Source organism: Gouania willdenowi, chromosome 13, assembly GCF_900634775.1.
Source record: "Gouania willdenowi chromosome 13, fGouWil2.1, whole genome shotgun sequence".
In the NCBI taxonomy this organism is placed as follows: Eukaryota; Metazoa; Chordata; class Actinopteri; order Blenniiformes; family Gobiesocidae; genus Gouania; species Gouania willdenowi.
The window spans coordinates 14,995,534-15,014,647 of record NC_041056.1 but is presented as its reverse complement, the minus strand read 5'-3'; the positions used below and the strand labels follow the sequence as shown (position 1 = coordinate 15,014,647).

Sequence of the window (19,114 nt, the reverse complement as noted above, 5' to 3'; positions counted from 1 at the left end):
CCTTTCGTTTATCCAAAGTCAGCAATTCTTCTTAATAACAGTCTGTTCCAGTTTTGGTTCGACTAATTACGTGCTGGGAAAATGTGTACATTGACACATATCCTCATTAGCAGCAGCCAATTATTATTACCAGCTTCCAGTTTTTATGTTTCTCTTATTAAAACGAGAAAACTGCATATTTATGTTACAGTACAGACGACACGCATTCAGCCCCAGGCTTCTTAAAGTGAAACAAGAGCACAAACCTATGCCAAGCGCAAAATATCCTCTTTGCCAGATATGCACAGTTATCTGGATCAGCGATCCTGATCATGGTACCATGAACACTTTAATGACTTGTAAAAAATGCATATCCCCAATAATAATGATACAGTAGGACCAAATGTATTCGCATCCCCTATTTAAAAATAATAAAAATTAGATTAAATGCACAATCTGGATCCGACCTCACCTGGATGAAACTCTATGGAGTAATTGAGAAACCAGCCCGACATAGCTGAGTCAGATTTTATAAGATCGGTCAATTGCGAAGCAAGATATTGATTTTTTTAATTTTGTCAATGATGAGAGATAGGGATTTTTTGATGATTGAATCTGATCCAGAATCAGTATATTGATCCAGATCCCCTCCAAAATTGAAAGGTATCTTCGATGGTCTATCTTTGGTAAATATTTTGTCAAAATTAAGTGCTTTTGACATAATCCAGTTAACAGACAAACAAACAAAAAAATAAATAAAAGCTGGAGAAAATATGACCTCGTCCGCAGGTAATGATCAGACAGGGAAGCTAAACATGAAGTAATTTATCAGCTCATGTTTTCGAAGCTTTGGATATAGTTTAAAAATTATTGATAAGCTTTTGTTTCATAATCAATAGCATTTAAAGCCTTAACTAATGCATGATACATGTCGATATATTATTTGGAAAACCCCCTAAGTTTAATAGAACTGTTATTTTTATTTTTTATTTTTAAAGTCAATTCTTAAAGTAAATCAGTGTTGTGTGTGAGGAGGTTAGCTTAGTGACGAGAGGGACAGTGAAACCTAAGGCCTCTGGCAGCTCTATTGACACTGGGAGATTGTCTGCTGTGAGGTGGGCCGTGATTAGTGTCACTCACAGCTGAGGTGGTGGCTGTGACTGGAATACATGAGTGTACGCAGCCTTTTTGTCCTGCCTTCTCTGCCCATTTATCCTGTACAGAGACTCAGTAAGTCCTGGGCAGGTCCCCATACAGTCCACCCCAAAGACAGATAATTATGCTAATATACAGTACATATTTCTGGACTATAAGAGGAACTCTGTGTCTCTATCTCCACTGTGCCTTTAACAGGTCCAGATAAAGCTGTCCTATACCTGTCTTTCTCCTGCTACTTAGAGTAAAGGCCAGTGATTAAACATTGTGTTACACATGTCTCATGACAATAAGCTCAAAGCTAAACCCCTGAACGTCTACAACATACACACACACTCAAGTACTCTCAGGCCTAACATGGGCCCTGCCTCTAGCTGTGTTGACGCACTTCATGTTATTTATGGCATGTGTCTGGGTTTCAGTTTTGGTATGTGACTCTAGATTTTTATGAAATTGCCCACTGTCCTGAGAGAGTTGTTGTAGGAGCAACATCATTTGGAATGTTTTAATCTCAAAAGATTAAAGAATAGAAGAATAGAATACTAAAAACACTGGGTTTTATGGGGACCCTGGTTTACTGCCATTCTCTACTACATAAATAAACATAAAAATACTAAATGTCTGACTCTGTATGAAGGTTTTTGCTAATTTAGAGGTCACAGTCATTGGCTTGCAGAAGTATTCATTCTTCTGTCACTTCTCCACAACAGATCAACACAATAAAAATGATACATAGTTTTCATTTGGTTTTTTATTACAGAAAAAACTGAAAAGTGTGTCACACAGAAGTATTCATACCCCTTCACTCTAGTTTGCCATTTGTAGTAATTACTAAGGTACTTCATTTTCCTTTGAAGGTCCTAAAACATGTTGAAATTGTCAGTGACTTCCAAATGATTTGATGTTTGTAAATGTCTGAGTGTTACTCTGTTGGAATGTGGATTGTTAAACAGTGGTAGATAATGATGATGTAAAAATCTTCTAGTTTCTCGAGAGCGTTGAACTTGAATCTTGAACTGCCAGTTTTTATTCACACATGAAATGGCACATTGGATTGTCTTTTATGTCAAAAACAGTAGCAATCTGTTGAGCATGTCATTGTACGCTGCCTTCAAATACATCATATAGCTCGAAATACCTTTTCAAAGTGGTGACATTGTAGTTTTACTTTTCAAGAGAATTGAAAGGATATAAAGAAAAAAAAAAGTGTGGTCATTGATAAAACAGTCAGGAATGCCATTTACTGCCTTTTCATCAGAGAGAGTGACTGATGACCCATTATTTCTATCAGGCTCATAGCAGGAGATGAATTAGCGTGACGTCTTAAAGGCTGACAAGGTGAACAACCTGTCTCTCAAGGAGTCAAGAGATTTGATTCCCTGTTTGACATCTACTGATTAGCATTAAATTACACATCCATCCTCTGCACTAGAAGAGTGGGTCTGTACCAGAGCTTTTTTGAACATCAAAATTTGACTTTAACTTGTTTAACATACCTCATAACTGATTTTAGTAAAAAAAAAAAAAAAAGAAGTAAAAAATGAAATGGATGGACTTTGCTTAAATCTCTTGAGTTTCCTCCTACGGTTAAAAAACCTGGATGAGTTTTTTTTTCTTCTTTTTAATCTTCATAGTAATCAAATGTTATGTATATGTTTTTGTGGGTCTTTTCTGTGCATGCATGTTTTTTCAGGTATCCAGCATACTATTGAGCAGGAGGAGTCACAGAACAGGTCCTCAGCTGACTTAAGGATACGTAAAACACAGGTACAGATCTAATATTAGTAGCTGAATTGATAATGACCACTAACTGTATAGTGGGATATAAGGTAGTATTTGAAATAATGAAACCCACGATTTAATAAAACTTAACTTAAGGGAACATATTCCTGTGATTTGGGTTTAAACAGCGAACAGTCACCGTTTCTTGTCCGTGTCTGCACTAAACAGCCTCCTCTTTTATTTAATGTAAATACGTAAATTATTAATAAATCATTTTTTCTCTGATAGCTCAATGTGCACACACAGATCAAACCATTAAAAGTCAATTTTTCCATTGTTTTTTGCTCCAGCACTCCACACTGTCCCGCAAGTTTGTTGAAGTGATGTCGGAGTACAACACGACCCAGTCGGACTACAGGGAGCGCTGCAAGGGGCGCATCCAGAGACAGCTGGAAATCAGTGAGTAGAACCTGGGAGACGAAACACACCACAGATCCTCACGGTGTCAACACTGCATAGATTCAAAATGACACTTATTTTTTTTTGATACAACAGAGTTTCTTATTTAAATCATTGGGGATAATGCAGGTGTCAGAAGCTGAATAGTTAACTCTAAAATCAAAGCTAAAATGTTCACAGGAAGTGTTGATGCGTTTTTGTGTCTTTTTGAGTAAAATCTGTTCAACCAGCTTTTGCCAAAACTAAGGAGCATTTTCTCAGAATATTTTCTCACCATGTGTTGGTCACTTGAACGTCTGCTTGTTTTGTTAAGCAGTAATATCTCATCCAATGTCTAAAGAACTACTCAGGAAATCATCTGCTGTTAATACACTTTGCAATTTGGTAGCATTTGGATCGTCATACGTCACATGGGCCATGTTTACATGGAAACTGTAATTCCTCTTTAATTCAGAATAAAAGTTAATTCCTCTTTAAACTGATCTTGTAATATTACGGTCTCTTCAGGAAGATAAGGCTCAATCAAAAGAGACCACTAACATATACAAAAGGACACAGAAAAATGTTTTTTGTGTTTCCAAGATTTATTGCTAAAGAACCAAAAATTAATCAAAACATAAACCGACAAAATTAAAATGGCTGCAGGCACCAGCCAAAGACTCAAAAGAGGGGTGAAGGACATCACTAACCGCTCCATGGGCCATCGGATCAACCACCACCCCGGCTAAAGCGACCTCAGCCAAAACAAACTAATCAACCAAGAAACAAAACCTGGAAAACAGGACCACTGATGACTACAGCCAAGCTAAAATAACAAAACCCAGCAATCTTAACATACGTGGAAAAAAAAATAATAAAAGGGGGAAAAGGAACTCTCTGCTCTGCTGCCAACCTATATAATCTCCCTCACCCTGAGTGCCAACAGCAATCAGGTGTGCTGCAGCCACTCAGGTAGAGGGAGGAGGGAGACCAGAGAGAGAGGAAACACAGCAGCCTGCCACACGCAACAGTAAACACTTAATTCCTAATACAAATTTAAGTACAAATTATCTATCTATCTATCTATCTATCTATCTATCTATCTATCTATCTATCTATCTATCTATCTATCTATCTAATGCAGCTCCACAGAAAGCCTTAGATTGAGCTGCCCTTTACATCTGGTACATACTGTACTTGTGGTGCACCAAGGCAGCATCTTACACATGCTGGATAGGGGCTGTCAGCGTAGAACTTTTAATGCTGCTGTTGATTTATTAACATAATCAGTAACCCTGATACATGTTAAAATTACTAACCCTGACACATGTAAAATTACAAGCTCATTCGAGGTTCTCTGCTTCCTTTACAGCAGACTGCTCTGAATGTCAAAGACCTCTTACTCTAACTGACTCCCTTGTTCCTCTGGTGCTTTTCCACATACAGTTCAGAGTCCAGAGGTGGGGGTTTGACACCCCACTCTTTACCATTTGCTGGTCTTGTGATAACAGCATGATGGTGGTGTCTTCCAGGGCTTTGTTCTCTTCTAGTTCTTGTTCCAACAATCCTTGTCTTTATCTCTTGTCGACTCCTTTTACGGTGTGTGGGTGTTTACTAATTCTAGTTTCCCCAATAATGATTCTACACCAGCGTTCAGGTTAGAAGCTAACATTCTAGCTATACTCAGAATCTGACAGGGCTCTCCAGGACCTGCACTGGACACTCTGATGTAAAAAAAAAAAAAAAAAAAAACATTTTCTGACAGTAAAACAAAGCAGATGGACTTAGTCACTTTAGCATGACTTCAGTGTGAAGAAGAATGATCAAACTCAGAATAATCAACTGTTTTGGTTTGATATGTACACACATGAGGATTCTATGGTGTTTTCTGTCTTAAGTTATTTGTTTTCAGTTAACCTGAGTTTGGAAATGTGGTATTACAGATTTAAAACCAGTAAACGATGTGGGTGGAGGGAGCCGACCAGGCTTCGTTGGTGGTTTCTCAGGGTTTGGGTCTCCATGGTAACAAATAAGAGCCACCCTCAGAGCCTGTCATGGCTTAAAAAAAAGAGTGCGTGCGTGTGTGTGTGTGTGTGTGCGTGTGTGGGACGTGAGATAAACAGGGTAGGGTGGCACCCTGTTTGTGTTTGTGAGTCATTGTGGCTGCTCTGTGATGCTCCACTCTGACTCTCTTCATTGTTGTGGTTTTCACAGCGAGGGCAGGAGGAGAGGACATTGATCAGTGTGCTCGTCTCATCCTCTCATTTGTCAAACTAAATGTCACTGCTGGACACCAGAGGATTGTAAAGCCTGAAGAATAAACCTCATGGACATTTTGATCAGAAAGAAAATGTATTCATTTTATTTGCTTTGCAAATTTGTTTTTATCAAAGATTATCTGTGTGTTTTAGGTTTTTTTGAAGTGCATTAACAAGCTCCCACATATCCTGTAGAAACATGGGATAATGTTCTTTTTGTGGGAAAAGTTAGTGTTCAGCATCAGGTTGTCCTCAACCAACCACTGGGATCCGTCACACACATGCTGATTAGGTCATGAATACATCTCCTTTAGTTACCTCTAAAAGTATATGAGCCACAGCTGCAGGAGGCACAGCTGGATGTAAAAAAAAAAGCTCAGCTTGATAAAGTTTGAAGTGTAGGTCAGAATAGTTTCCTCAGAAAACCTATTTATACTGACAGAATTACTCAAAACCTCCTATGACTATTTATTGTCGTGTATTTTCATTTGTAACATAGAACAAGCGGACAATTTACATTAATCACAAAACCTTTTTGTATTTGTTTATTTTACTTGTTTTCTAAAGGATAAATATACTTATATACTTTGTTTTAGCATTCTTAAAAGCTTATATTTTAGATAGAATTTAATAACATCTAAAGCACTTTATCAAATGATCCCTCCTCTCTATTTACACTCTCATGCTCAGACTTGGACACATTCATTATTTCCTGGATTCACTGGATCTTTCCAGTGTTAGAAAAAATACCTTAATGCAAGCGACTCTGCTGAGGTTGGTCAGACACAGAGATGTGTTTTAGGATTGTGTGCTCCCCTCTCGCCCCAGAGCAATCTGGATGCTTTCTTTGCAGCCTCCATTTTTTGCCAGTGGCTCTTCTACTTGTGCCTGTTGAGCCCAGTTCATACACCTGATTCTCCAGTGGTTCCTCCTGTAATCCTCCACCAGCTTTTCATTTATCTTTGTAGGATTCATCTCTTTTCTAAGGGAATGGTTGGCTCCACCAGGATCAGTTGCTTTGTGGTGTTAAGCCACAGTGTAGAAGTTCTGACAATGGCTTTAGCCAAGGTGCATAAACCGTCCCTGATCCCCTTTCTGCTTGTCTCTACAATCATTTTGAGGACCTGTTTATGCCTCCATTTATACTGATCTTTGCTCTGTGCTTTGGAGCGGTTAACGTGAAATGTGTCTCAAATTATTCTAACTAGTAGAATAAGAGAGCAAATATATTACTAATATATGAAAGAAGAACATTGTTATACACAGGATATATATTAAACTCTTATTCCAAAATATTATTCAAGAAAAAGAAGCAAAACACTACTATAATAAGTTTAATTAGTAATCGTAAACATAAGAACTCTAAAGCCAGCGAGAAATAAGAAAAAGCAAACTTGTGCAAACTCTATAAATAAATATTCAAAAATAAAGTTGTTCAAATGTCAAACAGTAAACATGGATAATTAAGTAAAGGCTAAATGTAACTGTAAACAATTAACCTGTATACTTATCCCAGTGTTGTTGTTTTATAATCACTACTGCTGATTCTAAAGTGTCATCTCATAAAGCCGAAAGCTCAACACAGAGAAATAAAATCTCCAAACAGCAAAAATGTTACATATTGGAGGCCTGGGCTATATTACTGACTAATGTCAATGTCAATTAATCAGTGATAGCTAAATTCTCCAGTTCTTTCCTTGGAATAACGCATTTTAATTCCCCTCTTGGAGGAAACCAGAGAAATCAAACCCAGGTACACTGAGAATACGGAAACTCAGAATAAGAAATAGTTTCCAGTCAAACCTGGGTTTTTATGCTGTTACTAGTATCTGTTTACCACAACATAACCTTTAGTCCTATTTACTTATTGGTTTCCACCTGTAACATGCTTATTAAAAGCTTATTGTTCAACATTGTTACATGTGCTTTTAACAATCAATAATTGCATTATTGGGTTAAATCATCTCAAAGTTTCATATAACTCTAAAATTGTTTTAAACATTACAGATTAGGGTTTGTTGTGTGTTCTCTGATCTAAAACTGAAGGAATTTCTCTGTTGTGTCCTGAACAGAGACCGTGCATTGATGGCAATTTTTTATTATCAATGGTTACAATATGTGTTTGTCTCATAGGTAAAATCTAAGGGAAAATTCACAGTCTTCTTCTGTTCCTTTCTGCTGCTCCTCATTTCAGCAAGAATTCAATATAAAATCTGCCTGTCTTAAACAACAGCTCACCCCTCACACCTCAGTACGCTCCAACAACTCATCCTTTCTCCTCACGCTGAGGATTAAACTCCTCACAATGGGTGTTGTGTTCAGCTCCTCATTAATAAAAATGTCCTTCTGATCTCATCTAAAACTGATCAAATAGTGCCACTGGCTTCAGCCTTTAAAAGAAATAAAAACACTGTAATAAAAATTAAAAATATATAACGTTTAAGTTTTTTTTTTTTTTTTTTTAACCATCATTCCAAATGTTTTATGTACCTTAGAGATTTGAGATATCTTTGAAAGTAAAGTACTTTATAAATGTAACGCATTCCTATAATTATTATTTAATGAAAGCGAAAATGCTCTTATTCATCTGCTGGAATTTAATACTTGACTCATTATTGTCTCCCTGTTGTTTTTTTAATGTTTGCCCTCAATGCCACGAGTGATACACGCTAATGTCATCACATTGTGCAGCCTTTTGAAATGTGCAGAGAGAAGACTGGAGATGATGCTGATGACCTCAGACATTGACTCGAGTATCAGTGGGCAGTAATGGAGCAGCTCTGCAGACAAGCTCAGCAATCATTACCTCGATTATATTGTAGGTGTGTGCAAATTATGTGATGCAAATAAATTAATTATCTATATATGCAGTCTGTAACGTTGAAAAGCTAGCATGATCTGACCTCATCTCAGCTCCACCCCCTCTCGTATGTGTGCATCTGATATAAAAAATTACAAAACCCCCAAAGCAAAACGAATACAGAGCTGTCCAATAGACAAACAGAAACCTCCACATCACTTTTCTGGCACTTCACATCCTCATTTATGCTCAATATTTCCAAGAACGGTGTCACTAAATGAGTGTACATGTAGGAGAAGAACTATAAAGGTGGGCATGGGAAGGACAAGACATAAAGGTGTCTGATTGTTCTTTCCATTTGGACCGAATGACAGGATTTCTGCTGCTACATACAGTAGCTCTGAGTATTTTTGTTCTTTTTTCTGAGCACATATGTATGACCACACATTTCTGAACAGGATTGTCGACTCCACCTTTAACTTGCTCATCATTTTTCAACCTGAAATCCTATGAAATGGAATGCCTTAAATGAAAAGTTACATGTGCGTAGGCTGCCATCCCTATATATTAACTCTACTATGGTTAATGATGAAGTCCGTGTATGTGTGTGTGTTTCCTCTTAGCTGGGAGAAACACAACAAATGAGGAGCTGGAGAGCATGTTAGAGAGTGATAACCCAGCTATATTTACCTCTGGGGTGAGTAACTGAAACCTGGAGGCCAAACATGATTTAGAGTACAGTTTTCCCTTCTCTAAACTCATGTTTAATCACACTTTACTAGATAATTATGGATAATATCACCGAGCAAGCGATGAATGAGATTGAGACGCGGCACACTGAGATCATAAAACTGGAGAACAGCATCAGAGAGCTTCACGACATGTTCATGGACATGGCCAGGCTGGTGGAGAGCCAGGTGAGGAACAACCTGATAGTTTCACCCACTGTTCACTCGATAAAACACATGTTTGCTTGCAGAACAAAGGCTTAAAAAGCTACAGAGGTTTATCAGCGTAATGTTTACAAAAGTCCAATCATTAACTACTTTATCAGGCAGCTGTCATTGCTGCTGCTTCTCCAAAATCAGCTCACTCTTCCTTTTTTTTCCATTTATTTACCATCTAGATATCTTGATGCAAACATTTATTTATTAAAAGGGCAAGAGCTTATTTTTAGCTTTGGAGTTTCTGATCAACAATGCACAGTTTTGGAGCAACAACTTGGTATTTCAAGTTGGCGATTCATCCAGAAAATCTTGTCACAACCAAACAATATACGTTAGCCTTACATTAATGTTAGATTTTGGGTCGAGAAATTATAATATTTTATATTATTCACCAAAAACATTTATTCAGATTTTGCAATCCCCCCCAGTAAAACACACAGTTCCAGGTAAATGAGTTGCTGTAAGTGATTTCACAAACACTCACATGACAGAAGGACTTCCAACAACTGATCTGGGATATAATGGGAACATGCAGCAGTACCACTACAAAGTTATAATTGTGTATTTTCTTTTCCCCCCGTACATATTTCCCCCCAAATATTTTGTGAACTAACCCTTCTGTTGCTTTCTCAGTACCACATCAACTCGTTAATTCTTCCCCGCTCAGCTTTTCTTGCCTTGTTTTTCTGTTTTCTGTCCCTATCACTGCCTCTTCTAAGCTCTGATGAACAGAGATCGCTGCTCTCCTTAAACACTACAAGGTAATTCACCCTTAATCTCTCACTTGATCATTTGCAAACCTTGGCTAATCTTTGTCACTGTGGATAGTTTAAAAGCTGGCTTTAGTTGTAATCCTTAGGTCTGGGATTTTTGGTCAAAAATCGCCAAAAGGCAAAGCCTTAATGCAGGAAATAGACTTTTCTGTGCGATACAATGGCTGTGTTCAAAATTAGTATTAATCATACCATTTCTGATGTCAAAATGACTATGTAGTGCATTCACATTAGATCGTATGCAAAGATTGAGTACGCGAGAAATACCCGGATGTGCACTATATCAGGACATTTTTAAATATGCACGGTAGGCACACTACTCATACTCAACCACTCCATGATGCATTACGAGCGGAACTTAAAATAGTCTTGGGCCTGGCTTCAAGCAAAAAATCTAACAAAACAAAATAAAAGCATCTATTCTTGTCTTCCATTAGTATTTTTTAACACTTTTGTAAAAAGGGCTCTTGTTTTGAAGTTAACCAGAAGTTTTGTTTGTAGCACAATGGCAGGTCTCCGAAAATCTCCGAAATGTCGGTATGAAATGTGTTTTCTGCAAGGTTTATTGATCAAATGACCACATGTTGATATTCTACTCGGTCACTTTCTCACTTAAAATGCTTTCAGGACTTTCAAATGTGGAGAATCAACAGAGATATTTAGCCTCAGTGTGCTTCAGGTTTTTGTCATTGTAGGTTCGAAATGCATCTTGGGAAACATTGCAGTATACTTCAGTGAGAATGGTCACCATCCTAATCGTACTAACATACTTAGTATATAGTAGACAGTATATACTCGTGAGTTTGTAGTGCAGAATACAGAGTATGCCATTTCGAACACAGCCATACAGTAAAAAACCAAGAATGGGATTACATTTTATAGACTGAAGAAATACATTTTTGTGAATGCATGTAGTGAGGAGTGTTAGTGTTTAGTCAGATTCCTGCTTTAATCACCTCTCCACTCTACACTTTATTCTCCCATGCAGGGTGAGCTGGTGAACAACATTGAGCGAAGCGTTTTGGATGCCCAGGATTATGTGGACAAAGCTAAAGAGCAAATCCCCAAATGCAAAAAGTTCAAAAAGTCCAGCAGACGGGTGACCTAAACACTCCTGTTCTTTCTCCCTTTTCTCCTCTCCTTTTCCTCCCACCTCTCTCACCCTCTTCATCCACTCCTCTCCAACCAAACCTTTCCAAAGGGTGAAATGATAGACCGCATTGAGTACAATGTGGAGCACTCAGTAGACTATGTGGAGAGAGCGGTGTCAGACACTAAGAAGGCTGTGAAATTCCAGAGAAAAGCCAAAAGGGTGAGTGTTTAAAAACAAGGCATCAGCACATGGTGCACAGCTTCCAATGCTTGCTGCTTTACAGTGGAGTGTAGTAAGTGTGTGCATGGTTTGCCCTTTCCCATTAATTTATATTTATTGGTATGTGATGTATTCATTTTTATATCACAAACAAGCCTGTGATAATGTGTGGACCATCTGCTTTCAGTGTTTTGTGTACAGTGGGGCAAAAAAGTATTTAGTCAGTGCAAGTTCTCCCACTTAAAGAGATGAGAAAGGCCTGTAATTTTCATCATAGGTATACCTCAACTATGAGAGACAAATGAGAAAAAAAATCCAGATAATGACATTGTAGGATTTTTAATGAATTTATTTGCAAATTATGGTGGAAAATAAGTATTTGGTCAATAACAAAAGTTAATCTCAATACTTTGTAATATACCCTTTGTTGGCAATGACAGAGGTCAAACGTTTTCTGTAAGTCTTCACAAAGTTTTCACACACTGTTGCTGGTATTTTGGCCCATTCCTCCATGCAGATCTCCTCTAGAGCATACTTTTAACTCCCTCCAAAGATTTTCTATGGGGTTGAGTTCTGGAGACTAGCTAGGCCACTCCAGGACCTTGAAATGCTTCTTACGAAGCCACTCCGTTGCCCGGGCGGTGTGTTTGGGATCATTGTCGTGCTGAAAGACCCAGCCATGTTTCATCCTCAATGCCCTTGCTGATGGAAGGTTTTCTCTCAAATTCTCACAATACATGGCCCCATTCATTCTCTCCTTAACACAAATCAGTCGACCTGGTGCCTTTGCAGAGAAACAGCCCCAAAGCATGATGTTACCACCCCCATGCTTTACAGTAGGTATGGTGTTCTTTCTCCTCCAAACACGACGAGTTGAGTTTTTACCTAAAAGTTCTATTTTGGTTTCATCTAACCATATGACAATCGCCCGATCCTTTTCTGGATCATCTAAATGCTCTCTATCAAACTTTAGACGGGCCCGGACATGTACTGGCTTAAGCAGGGGGACACGTCTGGCACTGCAGGATTTGAGTCCCTGGCGGTGTAGTGTGTTACTGATGGTAGCTTTTGTTACTTTGGTCCCAGCTCTCTGTAGGTCATTCACTAGGCCCCCCCTTGTGGTTCTGGGATTTTTGCTCACCATTCTTGTGATCATTCTGACCCCACGGGGTGATATCTTGCATGGAGCCCCAGATCGAGGGAGATTATCAGTGGTCTTGTATGTCTTTCATTTTCTCCCACAGTTGATTTCTTCACACCAAGCTGCTTACCTATTGCAGATTCAGTCTTCCCAGCCTTGTTCAGGTTGACAATTTTGTTTCTGATGTCCTTTAACAGCTTTTTGGTCTTGGCCATAGTGGAGTTTGGAGTGTGACTGTTTGAGGTTGTGGACAGGTGTCTTTTATACTGATAACGACTTCAAACAGGTGCCATTAATACAGGTAACGAGTGGAGGACAGAGGAGCCTCTTAAAGAAGAAGTTACAGGTCTGTGAGAGCCAGAAATCTTGCTTGTGTGTAGGTGACCAAATACTTATTTTACTGAGGGATTTAACAATTAATTCATTAAAAATCCTACAATGTGATTTTTTTTCTCATTTTGTCTCTCATAGTTGAGGTATACATATGATGAAAATTACAGGAATCTCTCATCTTTTTAAGTGGGAGAACTTGCACAATTGGTGGCTGATTAAATACTTTTTTGCCCCACTGTATCTCTGAGGCCACATCAGCATGTGAGGATTTTATGTCCTATTAATAAGGGTGGGATGATATATTATGATATTGCGAAATTAAAATTATGTTTTAAAGAATGTGTTCTGCAAAGCTTCTGCTCAGATGTACAGGAATATTTATTGGAGAATGTCTTGATTTGCAGAGTAGCACTTTTTGCACTTTAAATGCGAAATAAGTTGGTCTTAGTTATGTTAGTGCTTATTTTATATTCAAAGTTATATTTAAAGGTCATACCCAGTGTAAATATGTAAGTATGATCAGAGTTGAAATCAAATGAAAGCATAATTTTTTTTTTCCAACCACAATTCTTTTCTTTTTTTTTTTCCAAAATATCATCTTTTATCAATACCATAAGCCCAGTATCGTATATTGTCTCATCTCGTGAATTTTAAATATTGTCCCACCTCTACCCCTACTTATTAAATGTAGTGTTTGAAATCAGATTTAATTTGAGGATCTGGGATCAAACCCAATTCCTATAACAGTCTGTACAGCACAAAGAGCCAAAATGAAGACAATTTAGTAGTTTATTAATTCCACAGATTGTAACAAGCACATAAACACAGGACTGTAAAGATGTGGCATTTGTCCACACAATGTACCTGTAAATATGTCAACCTTTGTTTTATTTATATCTTAGTTATTACAGTTCTTGCAGTCATGGAGATGTTCATTTCACCTGGTGGAACAAGTCCGCCATCTAGTGGCTGTGATGCAACATTACTGATGCTTCACACATTTCACAAAGATCAAAGACCTGGAAATTTCCAAATCTGATAGTGAAATATTTGAATAAATATCAAACATTTTAATAATCCACAGAAATATTTGATTTGATTTATCTGTAACTTATATCCTTTGATACCTTTGCTATTTAGAGCTCTTTGCACATGAAGTTTCATATTAGCTTAGCTAATATTAGAAATTCTTTCTTTCTTTCTTTCTCTATCTCTATCTCTATCTCTATCTCTATCTCTCTCTCTCTCTCTCTCTCTCACACTCACTTATTATTGCTCTCTAACATTCACTGATTAGATGTGTGACTCTTTGCTCTTGTGGTTTTCTTATACAGAAGGTGATGCTGATAGGAGGTTGTGTTGCAGCGTGTGTGGTCGTCCTCATTGTTTCGCTCGCTGTGGGCCTCAGTTAGCGTCATCACTTAGAAACAGTTCAAAGAATAGAATAATAACTGTCTGTGTACACTGTTTCACTGGGCTCTGGGATGTGATGTCAGTACTGTAAGAGCGCATGAATGTTATTGACACACCTCTGTGTTTCCCGTTTCTTTTCCATCTGTTTGTTGTTGTTTGTTTTTTTTACATGTGCATGAATTGCATTATTGAGAAGCTTTGCACGTGAGTTTTTTTTTTCCAAACAAAGAACAGCAGCTAATTATCTAAATATTTCAAATAAATTATTTGGATCAATTTAATCTTTATTTTCATTGCATACACATCCAGCGCACAGTTTTTTTCCCATCTTAAGTCCTTAAAGGAGTCACAGTTATTGGTTAGGTCTGGTCGCCTGTTTACTGAGTTGTGGCTTTGATTAATAAAGCTGATTAGCCAAAGGCAGGGCAGCCAAAAAGGCTCAGAATAATACTGAAGTAATGGGGGTGGAGCTAATTGGGTGATAAACGTGGGTTTATCTACTTCATCTTCATTATTATTGCTTATGTAAAATAAACTGCTGTAACAGACAGTGTAGCAAAGGTGAACATGTGTAAATAATGTGAGTATTCTGACTCCCATCAGAGTTTACACAATACATGTAATGTAGACCTAAATAAAAATTATGATTAAAAATATAGAATATAATTCTAATAACCTGAAATGAGAAACATTGTTTTCCTTAATGAAGTAAAAGAAAAACGATTGTATCAACTTATCACTGAGGTATCATACATGACAGAAAATGAAATGCTATAAATTCATAACAAATGAAATCCTCTTTGTTAAATGTATTAGCCTTGGTTAGCATAGCTTAACTTTTTCAAATGCACTCAGTCAAAAAGTCCTGTGGAATCCTTAGTTGTAGCCGAGGGTTTCCTTAATTTCTGACCTTCACCAGACTGCAGCCAAAGCTGATGTGATTCTTTTAACCAAACACTTGTTAGTTATGTTTTATATTGATACTCAGGTAATCTGCATGTTGGCACATTACATATAAAAGGGCGAGTTTATGCAGCACGGGGGCTAAAACGGACACCGGCTCTAGTTTGATTAATCCTCCTATTATCCTCAAATATTACTAACAATTTTTACTTGACAGCTAAAACAGCTGGGGGTCAAATTGACCCCAGAGGAACACCAATATGTGTTCAGCATGTTGGAAAAAAATCATCATGATAATTTTATGCTTAATCAATTTTACCCATCAGATTAGGAATTGTCAAGAAATATGAAGCAAAAAAAATAATAAAATCAATGATTATTTTTTGAATGATAAATGTTAAATGGGGTCAAATTGACCCTAAGGATGGGAGGGTTAAAAAGTGTTTTAATGCTTCATCGCCTCACTTGATTCAGCTGCTCTTCTCCTCATCCTTCCATCCCAAACACTCTTTTATCTGAGATTAAGTCTCTAATGCTATTTGTTTTCCTCTGCTTCCTGTTCCTGCTGCTCTGGATGTTGTAGAAGAAAATCATGATTATTATATGCTGTGTGGTGCTGGGAGTTGTGGTCGCTTCCATCGTAGGAGGAACCCTGGGCTGAGCCTCAGCTGAAAAACCACAGCAAGAGCACAAACTCACAAATTGCACACATGTTCAATTCCCCGTTTTTAGTGAATGCAGTATGTGTTGAGCAGAGTGTGTGTACACAAGGCCAGAGGTGTTCTCGCATGAGTTGCTTCTTTGTAAAGTCGTGGTGCGGAAAACTTTATCTGTGTCGTCAAAGATGTGATATTTCTTGGATGAAAAAGTTACTAAAACTCTGTGTAATGCTATACTAATACATTCCAAATGACAAAGTTAGTAAAAGGTGTCGATTTTTTGTTGTACAGTTATATTGACTGATGAATTATCTGTTCTCTGGTTGAATTTATGGTTATTTATTTACTTTATCCTTTTTTTATGTTCTACCTCTGTTTGAGGCAGGGTTGGGGTCAATTATAATTGTGATCGCATGATTGATAATTAATTACCATTATGGCGTAATCATAATTGTAATTTTAAAAATCTGTTGCTGTCGTAATCGTAATTAAATTGTAATTGAGTTCAGATAATTGACTTTGTAATTCTAATTGCCATGAAAATTCTATTAAAATTGTCAGTTGTAATTTTAACCCAAAACCGGGGAACCATTTTACAGTTCTATGTACAGTTCTACACATATGTACTTAACAATATGTTTCATATCAAGCATCCCCCACATTTTATCATTTAAAAAAATTGGGTAAAAAAAGCTGTCGCCCACACCAAAAATATTAAAACCTATATTTTCATTGATTAGAAAGCCTAACAAGGTAACCAATAGTTAGAAAAGAAATTAGTAGATATTTGTTTTTAGTGTATTTTTACAGACCCGTTATTATTAGATATATAATAATTGAACTTTAGTAATTGAGAATGCACTTGTAATTGACTTGCTGAGGATACAAATAATTGTCATTTATTTGTAATTGGGAAAAAATGCTGGTCACTGTAATTGTAATTGAACATGGGTAATTGTAATTGTAATTGTAACTGAAAAATATAATTGACCCCTACCCTGGTTTGAGGCCCCGCATGGTCTGGTTCTCTGTAAAGTGTTGTTTTGAATTCTGTTGTGAAAAAGTGAAGACTGCAAAATAAAGTTAGCTGTGCTGATGTTGCTTCTGAGATCATTACACTGTCGATGGTGTACTCATAGTGGAGGGAAAATGCTGTTTATATTTGGCCTGATGCTTTAAGCTGCACATTTAGTGCAAGAGAATAATAGTCATAGATTAAACGTGAGTGCTTGTGACAAGCAGCCACCAGTGTCTTTGTTTTGATATGAAGGTTTCTAACACTGCCAGTGTTCTAATATGTTTCAATAGTGTCCAGACTAGGGTAACAGCCCCCAAAGTCAGTGGAGAAAAGAAAAAAAACACACAAAAAAACATAGATTTGCAAAAATAAAAAAATAAATACACAAAAGGACAATATAAACATCAAACAAATATTAAAGAACAACAAAAATATAGATAATGGCAACAGAAATATGCAAAATTAACCAAAAAAAAAAAAAACACATAGAAAAGATGACTAAAAATACACAAAAAACAGGGAGTTTTACAGAAGTATACAAAATGACTCAAAAATACAATCTAAATGACAACAAAAATGCACAAAGTGACAACAAAAACATGCAAGACAAGTACAAAACAAAAACACAAACCTTTTGTACTGTCCCATATTAATGCTCGGACTGCTCATTATTCTAAATGATAATATGGCCCTCGGATCAATAATCACATTTCTGTGGCCCCCACCATTAGAACAGTTGTCTCTGGTCAAGTCTGAATCACATGCAACCAACAAACTATTAAAACAACCTTTTGTTTTTCTCATAAACTTCAAATTTGAAACGAATCCCTCTCATTTAGCTCAAGCTCTTAGTTTATTACCATGAAACATTGAAAGTCTGAAGAATCAGGTTAAATGAAAGCACATACAAAGTGTTTCCATGTTGATCACTCAGCTCGTTGCCTTGCTGTTGAATTGTATTGACATGTTCGCTCATTTTTCTCGGTTGAATACTTGTTTTTCATTTTTTAAGTAAAGATTGTCTGAATTTTTTGATGTTGTGTGAACTTTATTTCATACACATTTACATACAACATGTTCCTATGACATGACACATGAAGATGAAATATATAATAAAAGTCTGAGTACAGTATATATAAGAATGTTTAATTATATAAAATGGAAGTCTGAATATCTAAATGGTATTTTAGATATGTAATAAAAGTCTGATTATATATATATATATATATATATATATATATATGTTTAAATACATATAATGAAAGTCTGAATGTCTATGTAAAATTTAAAAAAAAAAGCCTCAGTATTATTAATTATGCATGTTTGAAGGTTTAAATATATCCAATATATATGTAAGTTTGAATACATATAATAATAGTCTTAATATATATAATGTATCAAAAATGAAAATGGCAAAAATATGACAAACACCCAAAATAAAAACGGACGTAAGGCTAATAAGAATATTGAATTTTTTATTTTTTTTTTTGAGGTAAGGCTAGTAAGGCATACATTTTTTTTAATTTTTTTTTCTGAGATATGGCTATCATAAGACCCTAAAACTATAGTCCAAATATGATTAATACACTTAAACTGAGGTGAAAATGCATTAAGGTATGAAAAGGTGGAAAAGCACGCAAATTCCAGAAGTAACACTTTATGCGTCTACCTGCCTGTCATTGGCTGATCTCACCAGATCTCTGAATCTGGGGCTGGTCCTGGTTAGTACTTGGATGGGAAACCACTGATAAATACAGGTGCCACAGTGGAACTTTAGCCTTACCTCTGAATTTTGCTATTTTTATGCCTTATAGCCTTACCTCAATTTATTTCTAAATGTCAATTTTTTTGATTCTCTTGGTTCAATCCCAGGCTTCTCCAAGAGACAATATATTTACATTATTTAAATTTGTGTGCCTGACTTCTGATTTAGGGGGTTTGTCATTTTTTCCCCATGCGTTACTGTATTTTCACCGTAGTTTAAGTGTGCACGTCATTTTATCATTAGTTTTTAGATTCTTGTGATAGCCTTATCTCAGAAAAAAGAATCATCGGAAATTTTTCAATTTTTAAGCCTTACTTCTGATTTTGAGTGTAGTCACTTTTTTCCTAATTTTTCATGCCTCACTGCATTTTCACCTCAGTTTAAGTATGCACAACATATTTGCACTAGTTTTTAGGGTCTTGTGATAGCCTTATTGAAAAAAAAAAAAATCCTCTTTCAATTTTTATGCCTTACTATAGCCTTACCTCTGATTTTGAG

At 36.6% G+C, this 19,114-nt stretch overlaps 1 protein-coding gene across 5 annotated transcripts in view; it reads left to right on the top strand.

Moving 5' to 3' along the window:
- stx1a (syntaxin 1A (brain)) overlaps window positions 1-17,241 on the top strand; it is a 56,764-nt gene extending 39,523 nt beyond the window's left edge. The window contains exons 5-11 of one of the 5 annotated variants that reach the window (XM_028465234.1): window positions 2,828-2,901; window positions 3,207-3,315; window positions 8,976-9,049; window positions 9,135-9,269; window positions 11,061-11,171; window positions 11,274-11,384; window positions 15,758-17,241. In XM_028465234.1, coding sequence (XP_028321035.1) covers window positions 2,828-2,901; window positions 3,207-3,315; window positions 8,976-9,049; window positions 9,135-9,269; window positions 11,061-11,171; window positions 11,274-11,384; window positions 15,758-15,835 — 692 coding nt within the window. In that variant the 3' untranslated portion in view covers window positions 15,836-17,241. Of the gene's footprint in view, window positions 1-2,827; window positions 2,902-3,206; window positions 3,316-8,975; window positions 9,050-9,134; window positions 9,270-10,018; window positions 10,061-11,060; window positions 11,188-11,273; window positions 11,397-14,192; window positions 14,396-15,757 lie in introns of those variants that run through there. The other 4 variants (XM_028465230.1, XM_028465231.1, XM_028465233.1 and 1 more) reach the window with 4 other exon arrangements.
- The last annotated feature ends 1,873 nt before the right edge of the window (window positions 17,242-19,114 follow it).